The 26,412-nt window shown below is 36.7% G+C and overlaps 1 protein-coding gene across 11 annotated transcripts in view; it reads left to right on the plus strand.

The window, feature by feature from the left end:
- Positions 1 to 25,050, plus strand: part of LOC124642657 (nuclear factor 1 B-type) — a 47,302-nt gene extending 22,252 nt beyond the window's left edge. For 3 of the 11 annotated variants that reach the window (XM_047181239.1, XM_047181229.1, XM_047181237.1), the window contains exons 2-14: positions 6,108 to 6,263; positions 7,523 to 7,714; positions 8,172 to 8,379; positions 9,466 to 9,537; positions 12,170 to 12,265; positions 12,711 to 12,875; positions 15,275 to 15,382; positions 17,396 to 17,514; positions 17,907 to 18,015; positions 18,353 to 18,522; positions 18,923 to 19,104; positions 19,702 to 19,790; positions 20,513 to 25,050. In XM_047181239.1, coding sequence (XP_047037195.1) covers positions 6,138 to 6,263; positions 7,523 to 7,714; positions 8,172 to 8,379; positions 9,466 to 9,537; positions 12,170 to 12,265; positions 12,711 to 12,875; positions 15,275 to 15,382; positions 17,396 to 17,514; positions 17,907 to 18,015; positions 18,353 to 18,522; positions 18,923 to 19,104; positions 19,702 to 19,790; positions 20,513 to 20,649 — 1,773 coding nt within the window. In that variant the 5' untranslated portion in view covers positions 6,108 to 6,137 and the 3' untranslated portion in view covers positions 20,650 to 25,050. The remainder of the gene's footprint in view (positions 1 to 6,107; positions 6,264 to 7,522; positions 7,715 to 8,171; positions 8,380 to 9,465; positions 9,538 to 12,169; positions 12,266 to 12,710; positions 12,876 to 15,274; positions 15,383 to 17,395; positions 17,515 to 17,906; positions 18,016 to 18,352; positions 18,523 to 18,922; positions 19,105 to 19,701; positions 19,791 to 20,512) is intronic. The other 8 variants (XM_047181234.1, XM_047181231.1, XM_047181235.1 and 5 more) reach the window with 8 other exon arrangements.
- The last annotated feature ends 1,362 nt before the right edge of the window (positions 25,051 to 26,412 follow it).

The raw sequence follows: 26,412 nt of genomic DNA on the forward strand, positions 1-26,412 counted from the left end.
ATGTATGTAAAAATTATAGCATTCATTTTCCGTGCAGGTAAAATGAGGTTTTTCTTCCATGTCCTTAACCACTACTTATGTATGACAATTTATTATGAGCATAAAAGACCTTCGCTTTAGGAACACTGCAATGAGTAACAGGTGCATTATTATAAATGGAAAATGTAGTAATTCTCTGATTAGGTATGGTAAAGATTACCAAGAAAAATGCATTTAAATAATCATTTACGTATAGAGACAACGTTTATGATTATTTTATAGAAACTTTCTGATTCCTCTTAATTTTGGAAACAGATGTCATCTTTTTACCTATTATAATATGATAGAGGAGATTGAGCTTAATCCACCAAATGTTTTATGTGAAACAATGTAAGAAATATGTATGTATCAAATGTGTAGATACCTATACAAGCTTTGTTAGGTTAAACAAAAACGTATTTAGCCTTGAAAACTACATTGCACATGCAAGCATGTAACTCGATTTTCTGAAAACTAGCTTGCATAACAATTTTCCCTCAGTAAAGCAGATTGCGCCGTTCCATAGCACATTGTGCATATCGATGTATTTGATAGTTCATTAGCGGCTCTCTAATCCGCCGCAAACATTAACATACAAATATATGCAACAAGACAGGTGCACTGCACACATGTTTCTAAGAAGCTTTTCAACATATTTCGAATGCATACCGTTTAAGTACCTAAATACATATAATCGCACAAACATTTTGCATTCCACTTACAATAGGATTTATTGTAAATTTACGTGCTGCGTGCGATAACCGCCTTCGTACGCATCACTTGTTGCGCGCCAAAACCGCGCGTGGCAAGATGGCCGCCGCGCGCTTTTTTTCACGGCGTCTTTCCGCGTGTGCCGTGATTTTGGCCAGTTCTCCTGTGTGACGTCGACGACCCAGTTAGGTACGCCAACCGGTGCCACGGCCAAGTCCATCCGGGCATCCCCAATGAACCAGCGCCAATGTCTATAAAATAAATTGTACGCACGAAATAAAGAGAAAAAAAAAAATATAATGAAGTAAACGTCAGCTCCTGATTTGCCGCCAAAACCTGGGTGAACGCACTCCAGTGTTTTGGCATGGCTCGTTGGAAGTTGTCCTAATAGTTCGTTTATTTGATAAGGCATTTTATTATTGCCACACGGCCTTTTAATCAGTTCGTACTGAGAATTATTTTAGGATAGTTGCAGTGCCAATGTTGAGGAGTTAAACATTTTCTGTGCTGGTCACATTGACAGTGAGAGCGCGTCCCATAGTTTATCTATTCACGACAAAATAATCGCCGGATCGTTCGATTGGGCTGCGGTTTGACTTAGTATTCGTGTTCCAGATTGCAGTTCGTTAGCCGTCAACTATCTACGAGCGGTCGATTTTATCGTCAATGTGCGCCTCGTCTAAAAGTATAATAACATGAATATCGCGATTCCCGTGTATGATATCATCATAGTAGCAGAGCCGGCTCGTACCGAGAATCCACTATGAGCGAACCATTGCCAACAATCTTACTATTCAGCATTTGTTGTTCTTATATTTGCCAAATATTTGCACCTTATCGCCAGAGTATTGTGATAGTTTTACGAGCACCATTTTTATATTTTTATTTCGCGCGCATTTTGGCCGTGTTTCCAATATGGTTGTTTGTTTTGGATAATGAGGTTGTGTTAAGCTTTTTAAATGTTATCATGAGGATGTTTGTTTATCAACGTTGAGTATATTGAGCGATCAAAGTTAAAAATATTGGCTTAATAGATTAATTTTAGATTATCCTTCATTTTAAACACCTGTGGAGGGTAAAGATATTCAAAGCTGAAAGTTACACCAACAAAATTAAAGAGCGGAAATAATTGAAAGGCAGACGTCGAAATCTATAAACAGTTGCCTGCACTTGAAAATACGGGCGAAGAAATAACTGCGCGCGAAAAATTTCGGTGAGGCTATTGACTCTGACATTTGGCATGATAAAACCGATAATTTTATAACAAGGGGATTCCGTCCACGTGTGACCATGGATCCTGCCAAGGGAAGACACCAGGCGCTGGCACTGGCAGTGGTTCGTCTACAGCAGCAGCCAACTCAATGTTTTGACTAGACCTTTTTGTTTATACCCGCGGAAGTCGACCGGTTTTGTTTGGCCAATCAATCATTTGGAGTTTGGAAGTTTTTCTTTCTATTTTCTTGGATTTGTTGTCGATTGGCTGAGGTGTGTGGGATGATTGAGTTGTAAAGTTGTGTGATGTTGTGAACTTTGATTTGGTTCTTTCATTCATGATGCTGTTGTCCGTATGAGGTTCAGTTTACTGGCTATGGATGTTGGAATTCTTACAGAATTTCGGAAATTAAATGCTACACTTATTAAAATATTAATGGATCGAAGAAAGAAATACAAAATAAACCGTAGGCACCAATCATATTGACGATAGAAACTAAAGCTTTAATTCTTTTCGTCATATTTTGGGACTATAAATAGAAAATGAAGATAAATAAGTGCCATTTGATAAATTCTAAACAAAGGGTTACTAAATGCACACGACAAACATAGATTTTCTATTCACGTTCTTCGATAAAGTATTGTTGAAGTCGATCCCAAGTAGGACAGAGACTTCGCCATCGACAAGCGAATTCCTGCGATAATAATACAATAAACTCTGAAACAGACATTAATTTATTAGTTCCGTGAGTAGATGGACTTGTATCCATTTGCGAAACATTGAAAAAGAAGATGAAATTAAATAAAATGAGCATGACGAGAAGTTAGAAGAAGAATATACTCTTAATACAGTAGATAAATAAACAAATGAAGATGGCAATATAAAGAATAGAATAATCTTATAGAATGACGTGGATATTTATTATAAATTAGATGTTTAATAATTAAATAACAACCCCCGTGGAAATCATCATTAAAGTAACAACAATCCCCAACCCACACTAGGTATTCGGTATATCTCATAAACTTACATTTTAAGTAATACACCCTATTTACTTATAGTGGACAAAGCATAGCCCATCAATCAGACACTAACAGGATCTAGACTAGATAGACAATTATAGAATATTGAATAGAAAACTCACACCCAAGTCATGTTGCTTTGTCAAGAAAACTGAATCCACCACTCACCTTGAAGAGTTTCTACCAAGACAAAGTTCACAACAAATTCAAATAATATTTGACGTTAAAATAATTTTCCTGAGTTGTCATTCGAAGTTCTCCTTTTGGCTGTTGATAGGCAATGAGCTAGCTACCTGCTACTATTTATATGCCATTGCTAATTCTCGTTCTATATTTACTGTCAGACGGTTTTAGTCGAGTCTAAAGATGTCGTCTATACTAGCTCTTTTCAACAGAAGGTTAATATGTTCGCCTGTGTTAGTATCAATTTTAATGTTATTAACTGTGTGGATAGTCTGTTCTTTGTTTTCTGATGTTTTAGTGTCAGATTTATCTTCTTCGTTTTTAGTTGAGTTTCCATTGGGAATATTTTATAGTCTTGGATGACTGTCACAATTGTGTTCGATTAGGACTTTGTATGTAATTAAAACTGTCTTTGGTTTTACCTGAATATTTCAGAGATTTATGGTATAGTTTTTTTGTCCTAGAAATGAGGGTTTCTGAGTCAAAGAGCATGGAAATCGAGTATTATATAAATTATAGTACGTTAGTGTAACTTTTAATGCTGTTGATAGTTCCATGACATGTAAATGAACCCATCAAAGTTTTATGGTTTTACATTACACATTATAACAGTTGAAGGTGCGATTAATGATCCAAAGTAACACATATTACTAATATAACAGCTGGTATATATCTATGTATTTTCAATCTGCTTCTACTAACGGAATTACTAATTATTTTTCGGTTATACGACCAATTTAGTGATTTGTCTCACATCATTATTTATTTTCCTTTGATTACCACGTTCCATATATTTTTTTTGCATAGAGTCTATAAAAAAATATATCGATGATTTAATCAGATTTTGGTATTTATTTATTTTCCAGCATATAATTTACATTTTTAAATATTAAATATAAAAATAAAAAACATTTAAAAATATAAAAAATAGGTTGCCACCGATATCGGGCACAGGGTCCAAGGTACCGGTGGTTAGGGTCCCAGAGACAGAAACCTCCTCACAATACGTGCCGTATCAAGGAGTACTGCAGAAATCAGATTATTATTATGAGCCTAAAGAATTATTTTGCTCCTTTGTCTGTTTCGAAAATATCCAAAGCTTTTAGATTTCCAAATGCTCCCTTTTCAATAACATTTAATGGATCTTCCGTGATAAGTGACAGTGGTAGTCTAGTCACGTTTCTTGGCAAAGTTTTTAAACATATGTCTGTCCGAATACTTGCACTATGCCCGTCACGATCTTTAATATTATCGCCATGGTCCCTGCTCCTTAATATATTTCGAGCACACTTTTTTCTGCCTTTGTTACTTTATACTTTGTTACATCTTTCATTTGTTTCTTAAGAACTTGGTTTAACCAAATTGACCAATCTATAGGATAATGAGCATTATGATATGAATCTTTATGAGTGAATTCAGGACAAGTGAATATATTTTCCTTTTAAAAGAGGAAAGAATATACAAGTTTGTTAAAGCTCATCTTGAAGCAGCACACACGTCGAAACATCATAAAATGCCATTGATCGATTAAAATTCTGGTCGCGCCACAAAAGAATGTGGTCACCACAGCATAAGAAAGGGATACATCAAAAATCAATAATGTCATCTCAAAAATCGTTTCACGAAAGTCGCGAAAATCGATGGTAAATTCTGATAGCCGAATCGGGTAGGCGGTAAATCACAGTACATTTGCATACATTACGCTATGATTCAGGCATTACAATACAGTATTTGTTTCGCGCATGCGCGGTGCATACGTTATTAATTTCTGCCTGTGTGCACGTAGATCTTTTTTCTTTTGTTCGTACATGACATAATTAGGCCTACTGCCGTTGAATAATAAGTTAGGTTTTTGACGTTTATGACAGGTGTCAGGAATGGAATGTTAATCGATGCCACGCGTGGATTTTTGGACACGATTGGCATTTAATGTGGGATCTTATTTTGAGGAATCGTAAACTGAAAGATTATAAGTGTCTTGTTTTTTATGGGTTTTGGCTTTTTACAAGTCTCGTTTTGACGTAGTAGTAAGTAGGCTAAGCTGAGTAAAGTTTGAAGAAAGAAATGTGAAGTTCGATTATTATGAGGCTAGACATTAGTCACTCATATCTTTGTAGGTCAAACTTACAAAGCTGAATAAAATAATAAATGAATTGGAACAAAGCATTTAAATAGAGATTCATATGTAGTACTTAAATGGTTGAATATAAAATATTGTAGACTGTAGGCAGAGTCAGTTTTGAAAGCAAAATTGTAGCCTAAGCTTAAAATAAATAAAGTGTTCTAGGTTTACAAAGAATGGCTAGTTCATCTGTTTATTTATAACTAAAATAAAATCAAATATTTGGTCTATGCCTATTTAAATGCGAAACTTTGTTATAGTGAAGTATTTGATTTCTCATTTCCGATGAAATTGGTTTCCACCTGGAAAAGCTCACGTCAGCAGCATTTAGCATAATAAATTAGCCCGGATTTACTTGGTTTTGTCTACAAGTCTGGTTTACCGTAAATTTATTTTTTCATTACCGTTTTACAAATTGTATGTCCAATCAGTTGGTAGATATATCTTCGTCTTAATGGTCGTATTTAACACAACGAATAGATATGAAAACTAACTTTTCAGTTTATTTATAGATTTCCAAAACATTGTTGATCGTTTTGTTTATTTAAAAATCGAATATATATGTGAACGAAACTGCACTCATCAATTCGGATAGTTTAAACCTTTCAACGTCATTGGAGAAATCTTTGAATATTTAAAAGATTTTATAAGTTAAACAAAAGTTTGGTCCATACAAACTTGAATACGTCTTAACTGATCAATTTACTACATCAGAAAAACGGAGCGGGGCAGTATTCATGGAATCCAGTCTGGATTGGCTAGTCCCACGGTGGGCGCCATTAAAGAAAATTCAATATACCAAGTTAATACCTGTTTTGAATGTTTTCCTTGTTCACAGGACGAGTTCCATCCGTTCATAGAGGCCCTGATGCCATTTGTAAAGTCCTTTTCGTATACTTGGTTCAATTTACAAGCGGCCAAACGGAAATATTACAAGAAACACGAGAAGCGGATGAGTCTCGAGGAGGAACGCCATACTAAATATGAACTGCAGGTAAATAAAGCAAATAATTTTAGATCATTATAAGGATCTTTGGTAAGAGGAGTTTGAGTGTAGTGTCCTACTGGATACTTCAGTCAAAATTAGTAATTAAAGCTAAATGAATCTCTATAATTCAGACACAGTCACGTGAAGTACCTAAAACCAACACACTAAGGTGTACTAGTGTTTACTAGACTTAAGTTAGGTTTTCCGGGACCCTTCTTCTTCATGTGATCACAAACGTCCAGAGACGAAGTTAATATGTGTGTCCATGTGGGGTCTGACAGCTATTGCTTTCAATGTGGCAATAGAATTTGCGCCTGAAGACTCTGTCTACAAACCCATGAGTATATTTGGGGTGGTGGTGGGTGCATTTGCAGTGTAGGGATTAAAAACTTACATTTTATACAGGGTTACTTGTAAGTAGTCCGCATCCTTTCATGAGGTGATAGTACCTCTATAGGTCAATACGGACAAATTTGACTATGGGATACACTGGGCAAAAGTTAACCCGTTTCAAGATAATCGAATTTCAAGATCTTTTCTTAAAGATTCGTCTAGGTACACGTATAATTTTTTATTGTTAGATATAACGTTTTGCGGGTTTTGTGTGTGTTTTGTGCCTTTTTGGAAAGCTAGATAAATGTAGATGTTATTTAAGTATTCTCCACAAAAAAATGAAGAGTAATATTTTTGAGAAAATAGCCACTAAAAAAGTAATTGTTGTTCGCTATAATTTCCTCTGTGATTTGTACAGTTTTATGGTTTGTTATTACGAAGTGATTCATCTTCTATCCAAAAACACACAAAAACGAGACTTTTGACTAATAATAAAAATTTATACGTGTACCTAGACGACTTTTTAAGAAAAGATCTTGAAGTTCGATTATATTGAAACGGGTTAACTTTTGCCCAGTGTATCCCATGGTCAAATTTGTCCGTATTGACCTATAGAGGTACTATCACCTCATGAAAGGATGCGGACTACTTACAAGTAACCCTGTATATGCAAATTATCACATCATTGTAACAAAAGATAATTAAAGCGTTACAGATTTAATTCTTTTAAAACGTAGATTTTCAGATTTACAAAAAAAAATAAGGGGGAAATATTAAAACTAAGTATCAAAAAATTCATCCGCATCGCTGTTAGCGGGGATCGTGCCCAAAAGGCTGGCTGTTACAGATTTTAGATAATAATAAAGTAGTTTAAAACCGGAATTCAAAAAGAAAGTACCCTAAAACTAACAGAACCCCCCAAATAATTCCAGAACGAGAAAGCAGAAGTGAAACAGAAATGGGCGTCGCGGTTGCTAGGGAAGTTACGCAAAGACATCACTCAGGATTGTCGGGAAGACTTCGTGTTGAGCATCACGGGGAAGCGGCCGGCTGTCTGCGTGCTCTCCAACCCCGACCAGAAGGGCAAGATGAGGAGGATAGATTGTCTGCGCCAGGCTGATAAAGTGAGTGTTAAAGTTAATTTGATTCATTTAGGCCTTGAATAGTTCTTATTAAAACCATAGTTGCTCATTCCAATAGTAGCTTCGTATTAACAAGAAAGTATATGGATTTTGACTATTGAAAGATGGCGTTGATAAAGGTTTCAAGGCAGAAAATATAAAGAGGATTGGTGACTGTTTTATTCTGAATGAAACTCGTGCTCTAGTTAGTAATGGTTAATGCTGGATTGCAAATTAAAGGTTTGATGGTAGAAATAATGGTATTTCTACTAAAGGTTATGCGAACGTTGAAGATGATTATCTGAGTACATAAAAAGTAACGTCTAAATTGCATTGATGTTTGCAATGAGGTACATCAAGGATCAAATTGTGGAAAAAGTTTTAGATTCTGCCTAAGACAAAACGATCACAATCCTATTTCACAACTTAACGAAACTAATATTTCCTTTCCCCATTCCAGGTATGGCGTCTAGACCTGGTAATGGTGATTCTATTCAAAGCGATCCCCCTTGAGAGCACGGACGGCGAGCGCCTAGAGAAACACCCAGAGTGCACCCAGCCGGGTCTCTGCGTGAACCCCTACCACATCAACGTGTCTGTTAGAGAACTGGACCTCTATCTGGCGAACTTTATTAACAGCTATGGTAATGGGAGCGACCGTCTACCAGGTCTCTCGCTCAATACTGTTGAATTTGCTTTGTTGGTTTTTGTTACTTGTATTTGCAATATGTACATACTTTGGTAAATGTGGAACTTTGAAGACAAGATATTGTTAAGAACGTCTATAGTAGCTCAAATTGAAATTGATGTTGCTTGCTGAGTTTGCATCGGTGAACGTGCCATTGCTTTCACGTTTACTAAAGTATGGATTGTGGATACGGGTGTTAAATTAAGATGACTGTTGGTTATAGAGAAATTAGATTCAAACTGACTGCAATGCGACTGTAGCTAAAAAGGGAAGTGCTGAAGCAATATAAGATGCATCTAAATAAAGACAAAGTGCTTTAAGATCAGGATACAGAAGTGATCGACAGTCATCCTTTATTTTATTTTTTTTGCATTAGAATTATGTTCAATAGTAGTAGATATAATTAGTAATAACATGATCTAGCTTTTGCATGTATTTAAACTTTGAGGCGCTATCCAACTTTGCACTTTATCTTATAAGTTTTACACTTTTCTTAACTGTATTCTTTTTCATCTTTAAATGAAGATACTTTAAGAAGTAGTGTCTCTAGTCTGTTTGTTGCTGAAGATAATGTCTGGTTCTCGCAACTTACAACAGTGCAAATTCATTATAAATCGTTTTCTAATCTCCAACATCGCCATTCATTTCAATATCTAAGGCTTGGCGTAGCGTAGCAAAATCAAAGAAAAGCTTAGCCTCTACACTCTTCATCATCACAAACTGCAATTCCATTTACCATTACATCATTGGTCTCTAAAACTTTGTACAGGCTAGCCGTCTTAATATACATAGACATAGTCTATGTCAGTGCGTCCTAGCAAGTGATCTGGATGCGAAAGCGAAGCGAACAACAAATAGTAGCTTTCTTTGAACGGGACGTGGATGATGCAGCATTAATATTTATTTCGATTCGCTTCGCATCGCATTCGGGTTAATTTGCCCACACAGGACGCACCCTTACGCGTACACAGGAACGTTAGTTCAATACCTATGGTCCTATAAAACGCTATGACGCCTAATCTGTACGTAGCTTTGCACATATACAATGAAGTTGGTGTGATTTCAGATATACTTAGCGGTTCGCTATCGCCTCAGACGCCTAGGGACAAAGAGAATGAACACGAGGCTAAGAGTAAAGGTAACTGGCGTCTATATCGTATGTGACACGTGTGTTGTTTTGCGTTCCTTCTTCAGTTTTGTGGCAAACAATTGTCGAAGTCAACATATTGAAATAGGGTTCATGAAATTAGCATTTTTCTCGATTATATTGGACAGCACCACTTTCCACCGATGCCTAGTCTTATGGGTGGGAAAAAGAGACGGTGAAGGACAAACTTTCCAGCAATTGCTTGGCGTGTTCTTTGAAGTTAGATTTGATCATTGTATTGTTAGTTACGATGGCAGCGTCAAAGAATATTCTGGCTTTACCACTCTCCTTAGAGTCTCAAGCAAAGTTTTCAGATTATTCTTTAATGATTTTGGAATGCATGGTGATGATCGTTATGCAGTCGAGTGTTAATAGAATCTATGTGACATAATAGTACTTACATATGACACAAATGAGAATGAGTGGTGACAATGAAATAGGAATACGAAGATTCCCATCGACAAGATTCCCTTAAGATGCCTATCTGGGAAGAAAATAGTTTCAAAGTTGAAGAGGCTGCAAGAATTGTTTGCCACACTGCAGAAGGAACATCAATGTGATTGGTTTGCACAAAAAGTATTGTCCTAAATTATTATTTTTTTAATTTCATTTTATGCATTTTTCAAAAAATAAATTCTTAATACCTGCATCAAATTGGCTTGCACTCACACTTTTCATGCTTTTATTGGTATCAAAATTTGGAAAAAGATCACATTTTGGGATTGCCAGAGTAATGTTTGCTCCTTTGTTGTTTTTTGAAACTTATTTGTATGTAGTCGGTGTTCCTTCTCTTTCACTATTTTTATCTTCGTATTTATCGATGCTTTTATATGCGTATTATTTGAGGATACTTAAAACTATTGGTCCTTTATTTAATCTATTACTATTTTATCACTTACAAATTACTTATAATGTTAAAGTATCTATTTCGTGATTTGAAATGTTTGAAACAACTACTATTTTGTAAACTTAATAAAAACTATTATTATCATTGGTTCCCCTTACAAATAATACGTCTACAAAAGGTATTGATTTGATGTTATCAGTAAACTAAGTTGCATTTACTTCTTGTACTAGTACTGCTGTTCTCAATTCATCATCAACAATGATGATTTCATAATAAGCAGTTTTAATGTCGACATCCTCATCAAGATTCTTTGATGAAATGATAATACAATCTTTTAAGCTGAAAGCTAGTACAGAAGTATTAATGCAACATTCAACTTATTTTTCTAAAGCAAGATTTTGGAAAACAACATTCTATGTACCTATTCCTATACTTCTTCTAAAGTTTGTCAAACAACTGGTCATTTTAAATAGGAAGATGTGTTTTCTCACGAAAGCGGGTGAGCCAAGCTAGTGTGTGTAAATGTACATGAACATTGCCTATGTATGCGTAAGTTCGGGAGCGCTCAGCAGTGGTCGAGTCGCCGATTCATACAAAGACAATGTGCATATACTTTTACACACACTAGCTTGGCTCACCCGCTTTCCTGAGGTTGTTTTCCAAAAAATGCTTCAGAAAATTAACAGTTCTGTAGTAGATATTGTCGTTGGATGTTTTCTATTGTACAAATGTTTGATGTCGTGGCTTTATTAAGTATAAGTTATGAAACCTGTAATTAATACACAGGGGCTTAGGATTAAGTTACAAAGTCTGTTTCATCATTTTCTTTATCTTGAAGGTTGGAAGTAGGACCTGTTAGAATTTCAGTAAATATTTAATGTTTTAATTATTTTTTATCAATATCAGGTGAACCTTGCTGTTAAAGTTTTGTGGAAAATGGTGAAACAGACGTCTAGCTTAAGTGTTATCTAAGTGTAAGTTCTAGTATCCTTATATAATCGAATATTAGGGCCAACATTTTTGATAGGGGATAATCACCTTTTTGTTTTGTAACTTTGGGCGAATTATGGAAAATAAGTAAAATCTTTGACGAAGACGAGAGAATTGAAAGTAACTAAATAATCAAAAGGGGAAGAGGAGGGAGGAAAAAATGTAGGATCTATTTGTACAGAGAATAGCTGTAGAATATCATATAAGATCTAGTCAGAAAATCATTCAACACTTTCCAACACAAATTTATTTTTACTACATGAATGAATTACGTGAAAAACAATTCACACTATACAAAGTAACAGTTATTTATAATTTATTTTGTGAACGCTAATGACGACTGTATGCGTCACTGCAGGACGTCAGTCCGTGCGTCATAGACCAGAATATCATTGCTAATTATTGTTAGATTTAAAAACGTTTGTGTTTTTGTAATAGAGAATATTATTTGCCTAGATTTTTCCCTACTAGGTTACTATGGACCTGTAAATAGTTTAATAGGATCAGGGATCTCCATGAAATGACTGCCTATCTGACTTCTACAATCCAGTATATTCTTCTTCTTATCGAGTGAGCTGCAGGTTTAATCACCTAACAAGCCCTAGTGTCATTTTCTCAAATTCGTCTGTCAGAATTTTCTTAAAAAATCTTTTGATAAGGCTGGTTGTTACACATTCTAAATGGGTATTTTAAGGGTTTTCTAGGGTTTTAAAAATGGTAGTAAAATAAATCGTAATTTAACTGATAGCCTCATGAAATTGTAACGTCTGAAATGGGTGATTTCAGGCTATAGTCACAATCCGTACAACGGTGTAATATGCAACGATATTATTCTAGCGACCGGTGTCTTCTCCTCCAAGGAGCTGTGGAAGCTGTCTAAAGGTATGGATTTCAATAAAGTTTCTATGTTAAGGGTTGCAAGATTTAATTACAATTATACATTGGTCGGATCTTGACTAAGGTTTCCGGCCTTTTAAAAACCTGGATCTGTTGTAAAAAATCTGTTTTTTTATCATCATAGTTACCTAGTGCAATCTAGCCTTAAAAATAAATTAAACTATTCGATACATTTTTATAGCATCTGAATGCTAGTAAAAGAAATGACAGGAGTTTCTGTTTTAAAAAATGTAGTTCTGTCATCAAAATTCATCATTAACAAAGAACCTTTTTCTACACACCGAAAAGTTATGAGCAGAGCATTGATTAACATGCTTGTACTAGGTAGATTTGATATCTATCAAAAACAGTCAATTAATTTTCAAAATAGGCAGTTCAAAATCTTTGTACCAAAAAGAACATAAATAACCCCAGTCTCCTTTAATTCCAGCCTCAATACTCCAAGAGACGGGTTCGGAGTCTCCGAGTGGGTCCGGAGGTGGCATCAAGCTGGAGTCAGGCTACTACTGCGGGTACAACAGTCCAGCTCCAGCCGCCTTCGAGCCTCCAGCCGAGAGGGCCACCCCGTCTGCCATGCTCGTGGGGCAATGCTATAGTGAGTTCTTTGGATTCTATAGACTTAAGAGACCGTGTTTTGGAAGGCACGATGAGCTAAAGGTCCTGGCTGTCTTTTGAACATCCTTGGCGGTCGTTACCGGCAGTCAAAAGTCATAAAATCTTGCCAGAGGGTATAGGGTTGCCCGGGTTACTGGGTTAAGATCAGATAGGCAGTCGCTCCTTGTGGCACACTGGTACTCAGCCGCAGGCGGTTAGGCTGCAAGCCGACCGGAGGCGAAGCGGGTCCGGAGGCGGCATCAAGCTGGAGTCAGGCTACTACTGCGGGTACAACAGTCCAGCGCCTGCCGCCTTCGAGCCTCCAGCCGAGAGGGCCACCCCGTCTGCGATGCTTGTGGGGCAATGCTATAGCGAGTTCTTTGGATTATAAAGACTTGAGAGACCGTCGTTCGCAAGGCACGATAAACTGGTCCTGGCTGTCGTTGCGGGTAGTCAGAAGCCGGTAAGTATGACAATCTTACCAAGGGGTATTGGGTTGCCCGAGTAACTGGGTTGAGGAGCTCAGATATGCAGTCGCTACCTACGCAGAACCTTACACTACAAATATCTATACTTATAATAAATCTGTAGAGAGGTCAATTCTGTACATTGAATATATTTCCAAAATAACTATTAGGGGGTGATTAGTGATCGATACTGATGCCAAAAATGCAATCAGTAAAATTTTTGTCTGTCTGTCTGTCTGTCTGTCTGTCTGTCTGTCTGTCTGTATGTTCGTTATGGAAACAAAAACTACTAGACGGATTTTAATGAAACTTGGCACAAATATTCTTCATACTCCTGGGCAGGTTATAGGATACTTTCCATCACGCTACGATCAATAGAAGCAGAGCAGTGAAGGTAAATGTTGGGAAAACGGGAGAAGTTACTCCATTTTTTAAGCTTCCGTCGAATGTGCAGCCTTAATGGTTACATCTACACAGAAACCATGTACGACGGAAATATTCTTCATAAAATTATGTAAAAAATATCCCATGGCAGCATATGTCTATCTTTTATGGTTGATTCACAATAACACGTAAAACTCTAGGTAGCTTAGCAGTTCGGAGCTTTCTGATTATATTTGTCTACTATTTCGTTTATAACACTCTCACTCACACTAATTAAACATAGTTAACAGTATTATCTATTAATTAAAAAAAATGATTTAAATCGGTAAAGAAACACCAAAGTTATACGTGAAAAACGGTAATAAGCCACCGCGCGTGAATACTGAATCACGCACGCTATAAGGATCATTTTTTGTGCAACGGTCGCCGCGCTCGACGCGACTCGCGGCGCGGTGGCTGCGCGAGCTCATACAATATTTGGCTGTTGGTGCGATTGATGCGAATAGACGTTCAGAGCGTTCAACCTTATTGCGCGACTTTTAGGTTTTAAATAATTTATTTTTAACTTTCTTTTGTTGTTATTTTATAAAATAGGTTGGTACCTATTACTTATTTTTGTGTTTAAATATTCGTTCAAATTACAAATTATTAACAGTTTACATTTTATTACTTAAAGAAGCAGTAAGTACGCATAGATTTAGATAATTGGAGGGGTTGGTGTTTATTATTTCTTCCTCTCTTTGCACAAAGTCCGACTCTAACGCGGACGAAGTCGCTGGCAGAAGCTAGTTTAAAATAAATTCTTTTCACAAACTTCAAAGGTGCTAAAAACTAAAAAAATTACAAACCAAAATGACTCATAACAACAACAATACAATACAATCACATCAAAAATCTTCCACAAAAACGTATATGTCAATCAACCTCTTCGAGTTATTCAACGCACGTGCTCCTGCGCAACTAAATATAGACACGCACACACGCACGGATTCACACATACATGTAGATGCTACATTCGTAGTATATGCACTTGTAGCCGGGTGACCGGGCACGTTTATTTTTGTAATAAGTTATTATTGTATTGAAGGAATGTGTGTTAAGTATAAGATTTTTGATGATTCGATTGAGATGTTAGAGGTTGGGTCATTGTTCAGTCATTGTTGTTTCCTTTGAGAGTAAAAGAGTAAAAGTAAGGATAGGTAGACAGTCTAAAGAAGGAATAAAGGATTGCATAAATGATGATATAAATATTGGAAGGTAAAGAATAGCTAAGAGCATAGATAAAGCTGCCCCGTTCGCGATGGCCGCAAGCGCGACTGCTGTGCTTGGTTCCCCGGGTGCTTTTTTTGGGTCAAATTGCTTTGAGAGTTATAGAAACTTCCACAAAGCAGCCTTGAGTACAAAAAAGTAAAAATTGGCGATGTTACACACTCGTGCCTGGGAAGGGCACATACTCAGTTGCAGTCATAACAATTCTACGTCAGAGGCCGTTAGGTGGATTTGGGAAAACTCCGTCACTTTGAGTTCTTCATTTAATATACTTTGTCAGCAGGTATCCCGCACAGTTCAGCCGGCTTGTCTGCGCAGTCGCCGCTGGTGCCGTCGAACACTATCTTCTACCAGCATGCGGCACCACCCACCGATACTCATCCTACTAGTGAGTAGACAACAAAAATAAGATTCCAAGATTTTCTTACATACATATGTCACCGTAAGATTACAAACATCGTTAGATTACAATCTATCTCGAGAGATTGTAAACTGTCGAATTATTGTAAACCGTAACACCTGATTGCAATTTAACGCATTATTTTTCGCTATATTATAATCTATCGATGAGAAATTGTCAAATTGTCAACTGTCCGAAAGCTCTCCCTGATTGGTCAGTCTTTTTGTAAGATCGAGAGCGATGTAGAGCGGTCAAATTGTCAACTGGCGTAGAACGGAATGCATCTTGCGCGCTGATTGGTAGAACGTCAAAAAAGACAATGTTCTTTGCAACTCCCGGTGTCACAGCTCTTTGACGTGCAAAAATAAGTGACGGTTTAATTTTTTATAAAATCAAAAATTGTACTTAATTTTTAAGACTCAAATTACACACAATTAAAAATTGTATTAAAAATTGAAGTTAGTGACGAAAACGAATCGCTGCAAAACCGACTCCACGTAGTCTTGTCTGCCCTACCCCTAGAGTGCAATTCAAAATCGCGTAGGCGCGGAGGGGCGAGGCGGCCTGCGAGCTGAGGCGCAGGTAGTTTCAGCGCTCGCCGCCGCGGCTGAGGCGCAAGCCGAAGCTGCGGTGGTGAGCGTGAAAACCATCTGCGACGATAAGCTCGCATGGGACCGCCGGAGCCCCGCAGCGCCGGAGCCGTGACAGAAGTTATGCTTGCTGCATGTTGCATGCTTACTTCCATGCTGGGTCAATTAATATGGGATGTGTTATATTTTAAACAAAAAACTCAGTAGGTACGAGTTAAAAAATTAGAAGGTAAATAAATATTTTTATGATGTCATTTAATAGTATTTAAGAAGTTTACTGTTAGAATGCATGCTACAAATTTAGATGCAAAAAAATAACCATCATGCTGAGTTGTATTTAGAGTGGAAGATAACTCGTAGCTAAGATAGTATTATTTAGATGCTCGACGCTTTATTAATTGTGGCTGACTTAGTAATTTAGAAGGCAACGTACATTTTTGGGGGCGAATAATGATATTAAAAAGAAGCCTGTTTAATTAGCACCCCTTTTATTTTATTTTTAAATATTAGTTTGTATTTGAAGACAAAATACCTAACTGTATTTTTATAAGAGTTATTTTTATATAAATTTAATACTTGAAGAATTTTTGAAGAGCATTTATTTTATTTAACTGACACCTCTATTTCATTCCTAACTCTACGGGAACTCCATGGGAACAGAACGGCTGGTCGTGATTGGTCGATCTTACAAAAAGACTGACCAATCAGAGAGAGCTTTCGGACAGTTGACAATTTGACAATTTCTCATCGATAGATTATAATATAGCGAAAAATAATGCGTTAAATTGCAATCAGATGTTACGGTTCACAATAATTCGACAGTTTACAATCTCTCGAGATAGATTGTAATCTAACGATGTTTGTAATCTTACGGTAACACATACAAAGTGAAGCTAATATAAGCGTGACAAATAAATAAAGGCTGTATCTACAAAAATTGTATCTATAGTAATACTAAAGGCTAAACAGTTTGTTTCAATGCTCTTATCTCTGGAACCATAGTTGCGATTTGAAAAATGATTTCAATTTTAGATATCCAATTTAGAAAAAGGCTAAAGACATAGATAACTTAATAGTCATTTTTGTTAACCAGCAGACAGAAATGACTTCTTGTGGATAAATGAAGAAAATGGTGGCGACTAGTGCCATTTTTAGAATTGGGATTGAATGAAACTTTTGTGAGTCAGAGAGTTATATACTCGTGCACCAGGAAAAAGTGATATAACTACAAGCCCATATGTAAGAACTTATTTGAGGCATATCCTCACACGGGAAAAACTTACTATTTGCACTCACTCCATCAGTAGCTGCTAGTAAAGTTTCCCTTCTCTTTATACCTAAAGCGTTTACAGCTGAAATGACCAGAGTTCTAGCACCACTTTCTAATTATATTTCTCATCATATCTTCCAGCATCAGAGGCGCTGTCGAGCCAGCACTCGGTGGGTAAGTACGACGGCGCGCCGCAGGACTCGCTCGGGGACTTCGTCACCTTCGTCTGCCAGGATCCCTCCGAGGTGCAGCAGTTGCAGGTCAGATATCAGAGAAACTGCTATCTTTATTGTCCGTATGTCAACATTATGGAAAACCCCCTCTACCTTGTAATAAAACGTGGTCTTTAAAATTACTAGGCTTTATGACTAGGTTTAATTATCGTCTCGAACAAAGTTAATGGTCGGTCTACACCTAACACTGGTAACAAAGCCGGTAGATACTTTTAAGTCCATGTTTTATAATAAGGTAGATTTTGTCGCAGCTTTAAGTAAGAATAAATACCTTGTAGTTTTTGTTTGACTAGTAAGCTTTCTGTATTTACCTTCAAGAAGTGATGATTCTCAGTCTTCTTTGAAGAAATTACCTGATATGAAACTTTCTCCTTCATAGAAGCAACTTTCATTGAAATAAGCCAATTATCTTTTCTTAGGTGCATAGCCTGTCGAGGAGTCCGAAGCCGCCGTACTTCAGCAGTTCCATGCTTCCACCACCTCCGCTCCCGCCTATGGCCAGACCTGTCGCCATTATCAGATCTACAGGTAAGTTAGCTAAATAAGTGCGATAATCTTAACGGAGTTATTTGAAGATTCCACCAAAATGTCTAACAACGCGAGTCCACTGGAAGCCTGTGTTCGTGCATTACAGTTTTACGGACATTTTAGAAATGTTCGCACGCAATTTTTTACTGTTTGCTGGAGTGAGTAGACCAGAAGAAACATAGTGTGCGTCACAGTGCAGCACACTGGAACAATAACAATTTTTACATTGATCAAATAGCGTAAAGTTGTAAAGCCGATATCCAAGTTCAGAAAAAGCTGGTAACAATGTCGAAACATACATAACTACCTTTTATCATAATGTTCTCTTCTATTCTAGCGAGTGAAATGGTAGGGGGCAGCGTAGTAGGCGGCGGGGGAACATCCCCCTCGTCCCCCGAGGTGCGGTCTCCCCCCGCCTCCCCGCGCCGCCGCTCCCCGCATCCTTACCGCACCGACTGCCATCCCCCCATCACACACTTCAACCATTTCCACTCGCAGCCTCAACAGGTAAGTCTTTAAACCTTCAGTTGATCTCCAGAAACAAACGGCTATTTTCAATATTCTATCTATCTATTGATTTGATGATTGAAGTGGACGACCAAAGCAACGATGGATGGATTGTGATGATTTGACTAGAAAGAATGTCACTTGTGAGGCAGGAATGGATGGCAGGTAGAGATTGTGGAAGAAGTAAATATGCCGTGCCGACCTAAAGTAAATTGGACAAGAGGATGTTGATGATGATGACAGGAACCCCATAGGGCCGAAAGCTACAAGGTTTGCGGGATTTTTCGAAAGAGTTATCTGGCCCTGGTACCCAAAGGGCGCCTGCTGAGAGATCAACGGAGTTTCCGCTTCAAATTCATATCACTAAGACCAGACCTTAAAGTAATCCATCTATTTCCAGGTATTTAGCTACGCAAGTTCCCTGGGTGGCGTCGGGGTTTCAGGCGTTGGGGCGGGCGGCGGGGCGGCGCTGGCGGGGGCGGGTGGGGTGTCGCCCCCCGGCGGGTTGGGGCTGTATGCCCCGCGCCCCACCGCGAGGGCTGCGCCTAGGTGGGTTTTAGAGGACTTGGGACCGATTAACAGGTCCGTATCAGTGATTTGGGGTGCTTTTAGGTCTTTTGGCTGATCATCAGTCTCAAATTAATCATTATTTAACTTCAATTGCTTAAACAGCACTTCATTTTTTATTTGGAGGTTGCTAATATAGCAAAGTAGTGCGTTAGCTTATGTATCAACTATTGTAAAGGTCTACATATACCTAGAGATTGATGGTCAGTCTTTCATGTCATTTTCACAGTAATTCGGTACACCCCGCTTATAATTTAGATGCTCTGATTGAACATCGGCTTTTTGATATCATCTAACTTTCGGTTTTGCGACAGCAATGTCGATAAAAGGAAAGAAATAATGTTGCATCCAAGACAGTTAACTCAAAAAACTGCAGGAAACAGTTAGACCAGTTTAGGGAGACTATTTTACAGTTTCAAAAGAGCCTTACTTCGTTATCATCTTATTAAAATTCATCAGCACTATTGAGATCCCTCGTACACTGCAAAATTTTTGTTAAACGACAGTTTGATCGGGCTCTAATCGAAGATTAACAATCTACCGCCCGACTAAAAGTTTGCAGTGTGCTTCTTATTCTGTTTACTTCTAAACTAATGATGGTGGTACTTGCAGATGGAACGCACCATTCCCGACCCTGGAGGAAGAATTCAACATTATGACGGCGCCACCAGGACCTGACCACGTGGTGCTGTTGGATGATGGTGTGTTCATTTACCCTGATGACTTAGTTCTAGATTAAGAGGCAATAGTTTCCAGCGTAGGAGCAATGGGATTTTTGTCTACCGTGTTAGATAGATAGAAAAGAATTGGTTTGGTTGAAAACTTATGGGTTACAGGCAAGTTATTAGGTCCGATATTTCTAGTACATTTTGTAATCTTCAAGTCTTTGGATGTCGCCTTATCCTTGCTAATATTAACAATGCAGAAGTGACTCTGTCTGTATGGTAATGGAAAAGGACATTAATTTCCTTATTGTCTGTGACCAAAAATATTTCTTACATCTTGGCGCCTAGACGTGGTTGTTTGTGGGCCTTTAGATCTGTGAGGATTACAGAAACAGTTGAGCAAATTCTACGCGTTTATTTCATAGTCAAATTCAAATCATTTATTTCATTTAGGCCTTTGCAAGCACTTATAAACGTCAAAAATTGAAATAAGTTCGATTCTAGTTACAAGTGTTCCAATGAATTTATTATGCCTTTTTTACTTTCATGCGTACTTTTAGAGTGCCCGTCGAGATTGCTATTTTATGACGTAGCGATATTGTGTAAGATATTACTTTTTATACAAAATTTATAGAGTATATATCCAGCATGAACAATATAGCTTTAAGTTTTATAAACTTCCCAAAACGGAGAAGGTTCTCAATTCACCGTCACCATCTTTTTGATTGTTTCATTTATTGTTTTTTTTATCTCTCTAGAACGCTTCTTCCAATCAAGCGTAATAACATCGGAAGCGACGGCGATGGACACGACCGGCTCGACAGTCGGCTCGGTCGTCGACGCGTCCGACGACATCGCGCCCGACAAGCCAGCGCCCGACTTGCGCTCGCCGTGATCCCACGCTCCCGCCACCTCGCTCGGACCCACGAGTGGAGGAACTGTGACGAGTGACGAGTGCACCCGAGTACCGAGTGAAGGGACGGCCACTGTCCTCCGGTGGACTCCCGCCCCTCTCCCGCACTGGCGACCCGTCTCCCATCGGACAGTTTAATATCTCTGACGGGAATTAGTGTAAATAAACAAGAAATTAAAACAGACGAGGTTGTAGTTGAAATTTAGATTTTACAATTTTTACTCCATGCCGATCGGCTCCGTCTGTCCCCACGATGTGACTTTGTCGTCGCGTTGCAATTTTGACAGACGTCGATCGACATGGTTTTCATTTATTACTTGTTAAGGCGATAACAAAATACAATACTCCAACGATAATTATGTAAAAAAATATTAACTAAAGCTACGAAATAAAAACAACATATTATATTCTAATATTTTTATAGAATATAAAAACAAGTATGATATGATCAAGCCTTCCAGTAATTTAGTGAAATAAAATGTTAATAAAAAGTGCAGCTTATAAAATATTGTTTTGCTGAGCTGTGAGACAGGATAAGCGAATTAAATGCTTCCAAAGGCGTCAAAGCAGTTTAAATTGACGAAAGTGTGATACTATAAGTTGTTTTTTGTTTCGTTGTTGTGTGTTTTGTAATGGAAATAAAAATTAAATAGGTGTAAGACGTCGGTTAGTTTAAAAGTATTTTTTTTATTTATTGAACGAATATTTAATAAAGACGAGCCTTGCTTAAGAGATTAGTTTAGTTGTAATTAGTAGCAAACAGAGTAGTTGATTTATTGTACTTTCGATCGGAAAGTAATGACACAAAAATTTTATAAAACAAGAAAAAAAATGCAAAAAGATTTTTTACGTAATTTTCGCACAAAAATACACCTTTATTGATCTCAGTGACACAATTATACCAAGACGAGATTTTTTTTCCTTTTTTTAATTATTTTTACAATTGTTTTGTGACATGTCTGGCATCGAAAGCGACAATAAATCATTGTAGTTCGACAAACGTCGAGGACATTTTATAGGTGCCTTTCATAAAGAAAACGTAAAATAACTTAAATAATAGGGATTTGTAAATTGTAGTGTTCTTTTTGATAAATCCATCCGCTCATAACAGTAACAAAAGATTCATTAAATATTTAACTTAGGAGCTGTGTGTTTTGTAACCAAATCGATGAAATTAAAGGAACGAGTCTGTGGCTAGTCAGATTTCCGAGTGTTTGTTTTTCAAAATTTTGTATTACTTATTATTTTTAGAAACTAATCTTTCGTAATGTTTAAAAAATGAGTGCAAAAATGACAAATCTTTTTTGTAAGTTTAATATTCGTACTTAATATTTTTCATTAGTTTCTATAATGAATTGCACAAAATACTCAAATTAAAACTTTGGTTACATGATACACACATAAATAATATAATCCTATGACTAAAATCCTAGAAATTATTTAGTTACGTCACTCAAATCATGTTTTTTTTCGCAATAACCGTGGCCATACGAGGAAAGCTAGTCATTAGAGTTACAATGTAAATTTAATGTTACTTAAAATAATAAAAAAATATTTACAATTATAAAACCCCTTACGTTTATTAGTAAGGGGTGTGAAACTAAAAATGTGGCCAAATTACACTTAATAAATGAAATCCAAATATATATACACAATTTTTAATAGATTTAGATTTAAATAAGCGTGGTAACATTAAGTTCGTAGAAAACAATTCGAGAAGTAGAAAGTAGAAAAAAACAGTTTCGAGACAAAATTCCACGTTCCACACATTGTCATCAATATCTCAATTTTTTCGTTTTCAAAACAGAAAGTACTTAATTTAATTAATCATAAAATCGACAAGTTTTATTTGATGCCTTTAAAACATTGTTTTTGGATTTCTATAAACATAGTGTAGTAGGGAACGTAGCAATAACTACAAGCAATAAATAAAAAAATAATTATAAACAAAAAAACAGCTTTAGTGAGGCTAGAATTTGGTACTGAAACGTAGTGTGACCTATATTAACGATTCGCGATATATTTTCTATAGACAGATTGGCGAGAGGCTAGGAACTATGTAAAATGATAAATATAGTGCAGTTTGGTACAATTAATAGCTATTTGACAAAAATATATTAGACTTACAGCTATAGACGAACTAGGCAGAAGGCGGGATTAGTCAATTGCTAGCTATAGAAAACATTATTAGAATACGGAATAAAAACGTTTAGAAAGTAATAGTAATGTCAATAAGGCTTGTTGATAACAGAAAACAGTTTCGTCATTGAAAATCTGAACGACTCAACCTTGTAACGTGGTAAGGCAATATTAATATTGGTGACGAATTTAAAGCTCATTGGTGCCGAAAATTCTAGACTGTGATTCAATTGTTCATTCAGAACGTGTCTTATATTGAAATAGTTGTTTTTGTATGATTGGCAATGCACAGTTTGTGCTGTATAATACAAAATAAAATGTATTAGGAAGGCAGATAGAACATGTTGTATGAATTGCATTTGTTATAATTGTAAAGATATGGTAACAGCGAATGTAAGCTGAGAAATGTAATTTTTTTGACAGCGTAAGTAGAAACGGTAGATTTATTTGATAGCTTTGCAGTAATTTATATGGATGTGACTAATACAAGATTTTGTACGGACAAAAACTATGGGAAACTGAAAATTATGTATTGGTCGCAGCATGTATTCTTTATTTGATTATTAGCACCATTAATACGATATGGAGTAATAATTGAAAGCCTAAACATTATGTGCCTTAGATACAACAATATTGTATGATATTTATGATGCGTTCTATACAACGTGCTAACTAGAAATAAATGATAAACATTATTTTGAATGCCTGGACTTTGAACGATTCTCTTCATTGTTAGAATTCATTTCTGCAAAGGCTTGTATGTACTCCCAAAGATTTTGTAACTCCAAATACAATTTTTATTACGAAATTAGGCCCAATGTTCGGAAAATTGTAAGTAACCCCTAATGATATGTTAGTTTTCCCTAAATATTTATCTTAGTTTTCTATCGCATTGTTCCTTATTGTATTTATATGGAAAATTGGGCACCCAGCAGTCTGGAAATTGATTTCGAATCCAGAGATATAAATTATAACCCTCATGTAATATTATTGTACAATTAAGTAACGCTTCTATGCGTAGTTTCGCTGAAATATTAAAAAATAATTCTATGATATTGTATAATTTTAGTAATTACCTACATTGTACCCATTTATGTACCTATATACTTTACTGGCATGTATATTCTTAATCTACGCAACTCGGAATAGTCACGCTTTTTCTTTACGAAGTAGACACCACTTTGATTCTCGCATGGCTTTTTGATATTAAAAAATTACAATCCATCTATTCTATAAACTTGTATAATAATTTCTTTTAAGTTATTTTTTATTATAAATGGAACGAAAATCCGTCTTATAAGTTTCGTGGATTTCAAAAGTTGAATACATAATACGTAAATAGAGAAAAATAATTGTAAGGATAATTAACCAATAGAGAAATACTCCTAGTTACGAATTTCTTAGTTCATCTGATGTGCAATTATGATTAACTGTTTTTTTAGCGAATTTGTTAATTTTTATTTAGTATTATTACGATTGTATCCATTATCATTGTATGTAAATATGTTCCGGAGTGTATTTATATTTTTTTTATTGTATAATTAACATTAGATTGCGTTTATATGTTATGTTTGTCATTGATCATGTCCTCCGCGCTTTCATATTCACTTAGGTTTTTACAATTTTTCTTTATTTTTTAAAATAGATACAAGCGAGTCGAATGGCTTATTCCAACGCGAGATAACTTCAACCAAATGACGATCGCTTTCAGAAGTTGGAATAGATCATTAGGTTCAAGCAATAAACTAAAGATAGACTTGTAAAAATGTTATAACATGTATTTTTAACCTATACATAGTAAGATATTTATAGAATTTTAGTCGTTTAATTATTTCGAACGACTTGTTATAAAGAAAATTGGTGCTTAAAGCTTAAAACAAAATATGACGGCACTTTGTCGTGTGTGTATTGTCATGGAAGGGGTCAGAGCATTATGACATAGCATGCGTTGTTATGCTTTCGTGCGATAAAGAATCGTTTATTTTTAAACGAAAAAAACCGTTAGAAAATTTTCTCTAGACCGCACGCCGCTACAAAGTTGAGGCGTGCGGAACTTCAATTACGATTTCTTTTACATTCTGGTTTTTTGACGTTTATTTAGTATTTTACTTGTTTTTTAGTGGTGTTGAAATAAACGATTTTGTATCACGTGGTGAGCAGTTATAATAATGTAGGTAAACTTTGCTCAATATCGATGAAAACTGAAAGTGTTACAGTTGATGCAATACAAACAAACAAACATAATAATTGAGTTTTATTTAAATATTAACATAACCATATATTTCTCCATAGAAAGAAACATCCAATCAATAGCAGTGTTCCGAAATATTTAAAGAACTAACTATGTAAGGAAAATAAAAGGCTGCGAAAGAAGCATTAATGAACCAACGGAGATAATTTCGAGTTTTATCAAACCCAATCAAACACATCTTCAAATAAATCCAGGAATTACCTACAAATTCAAAGCATTTACGAAAAGCTTTTATCATAATTTAAACCAGCGCCATCTGTGTTCCACCCGTTGAACTACTAAGAGCATTTGACGTCACGAGTTACAACGCACTTGTTATGGTACGTTCACACGCGCGCGTTCAAATCGACATTCAACGGGCACAGTCACGTTCACGAGCGTGTAAACGGTACGCCCGAGCCCGTGAACGCGCCCGTGCCCGTGAATGCCGCGAACCGGGCGAGTGTCGGTTTTTTGGCAAAGTTCAAAGGATGAATGTGCGGGCGCCCGGCGACTGTTTACACGCGCGCGGGCAGTCAGTCTCTCCTGCGCTTTCGTGACGATTAAACGTTCTAAGAAAGTCGCTACGATCGGAGATTACAACATGGCGGAATTGTTAACGTCGTTCATCATTTTGATTCTTTTTCCAACAAAAATAAGTTAAGCCAAAGGCTATGACAGCAACAACACCGAGATCCTCGCTGCTCGCCATTCTTGCACTGACTGACACGACGGCGCGCGTGTGAACAGCTTGAATGTCCGCCTGCCCGCGACGGGCTGCACGCCGCGCTGCCCGCCAGGCAGCCCGCCGGGCTGCGCGGCGCGCGTCTGAACGTAGCATTACATTGAAAGTGCAATGCTGCTCAATTCCTGTGATTATTATTACGAGGTAAGTGAATATTGAATAATTTAGTAAGTACTGTATTAATGTTTACAACTCAATTTTTAGTTAAATAGGTAAATGTTTTAATAAGTAGGTACTTAATCCGTTGTTTAAAAGTGCGTGGTGCTAATGTGCGTAATGCATCTTGTATTCTTCGTTGGTCCATCCACATGTCTGATGATGAAATAGGTATTTAACTTGGGTCTGTTTGATCCGTGTAATCTCTAAAATGGCTGGACGGATTTTGATAGGACTTTTATAGGCAAATGTAACCAAAAGAGGTGATTAGGGAATTAGTCGCATTTGTGACAACGGTTGGGAACTACTAGTTAACCTGCCTAAAAATTTTACCCAATTTTAACCAATCTATTTGAACAGACGATCCATTCAGAATCCCAGCAGTGAAAAAATTGTGCCCAAATTCGTCTTTCCTATGCTCAATTCATATTGTGGGAGTCTGTCACAGGCTGGTACCAACAAAAACTATATACGG

This window comes from Helicoverpa zea, chromosome 25 (genome assembly GCF_022581195.2).
Source record: "Helicoverpa zea isolate HzStark_Cry1AcR chromosome 25, ilHelZeax1.1, whole genome shotgun sequence".
Taxonomy (NCBI): domain Eukaryota; kingdom Metazoa; phylum Arthropoda; class Insecta; order Lepidoptera; family Noctuidae; genus Helicoverpa; species Helicoverpa zea.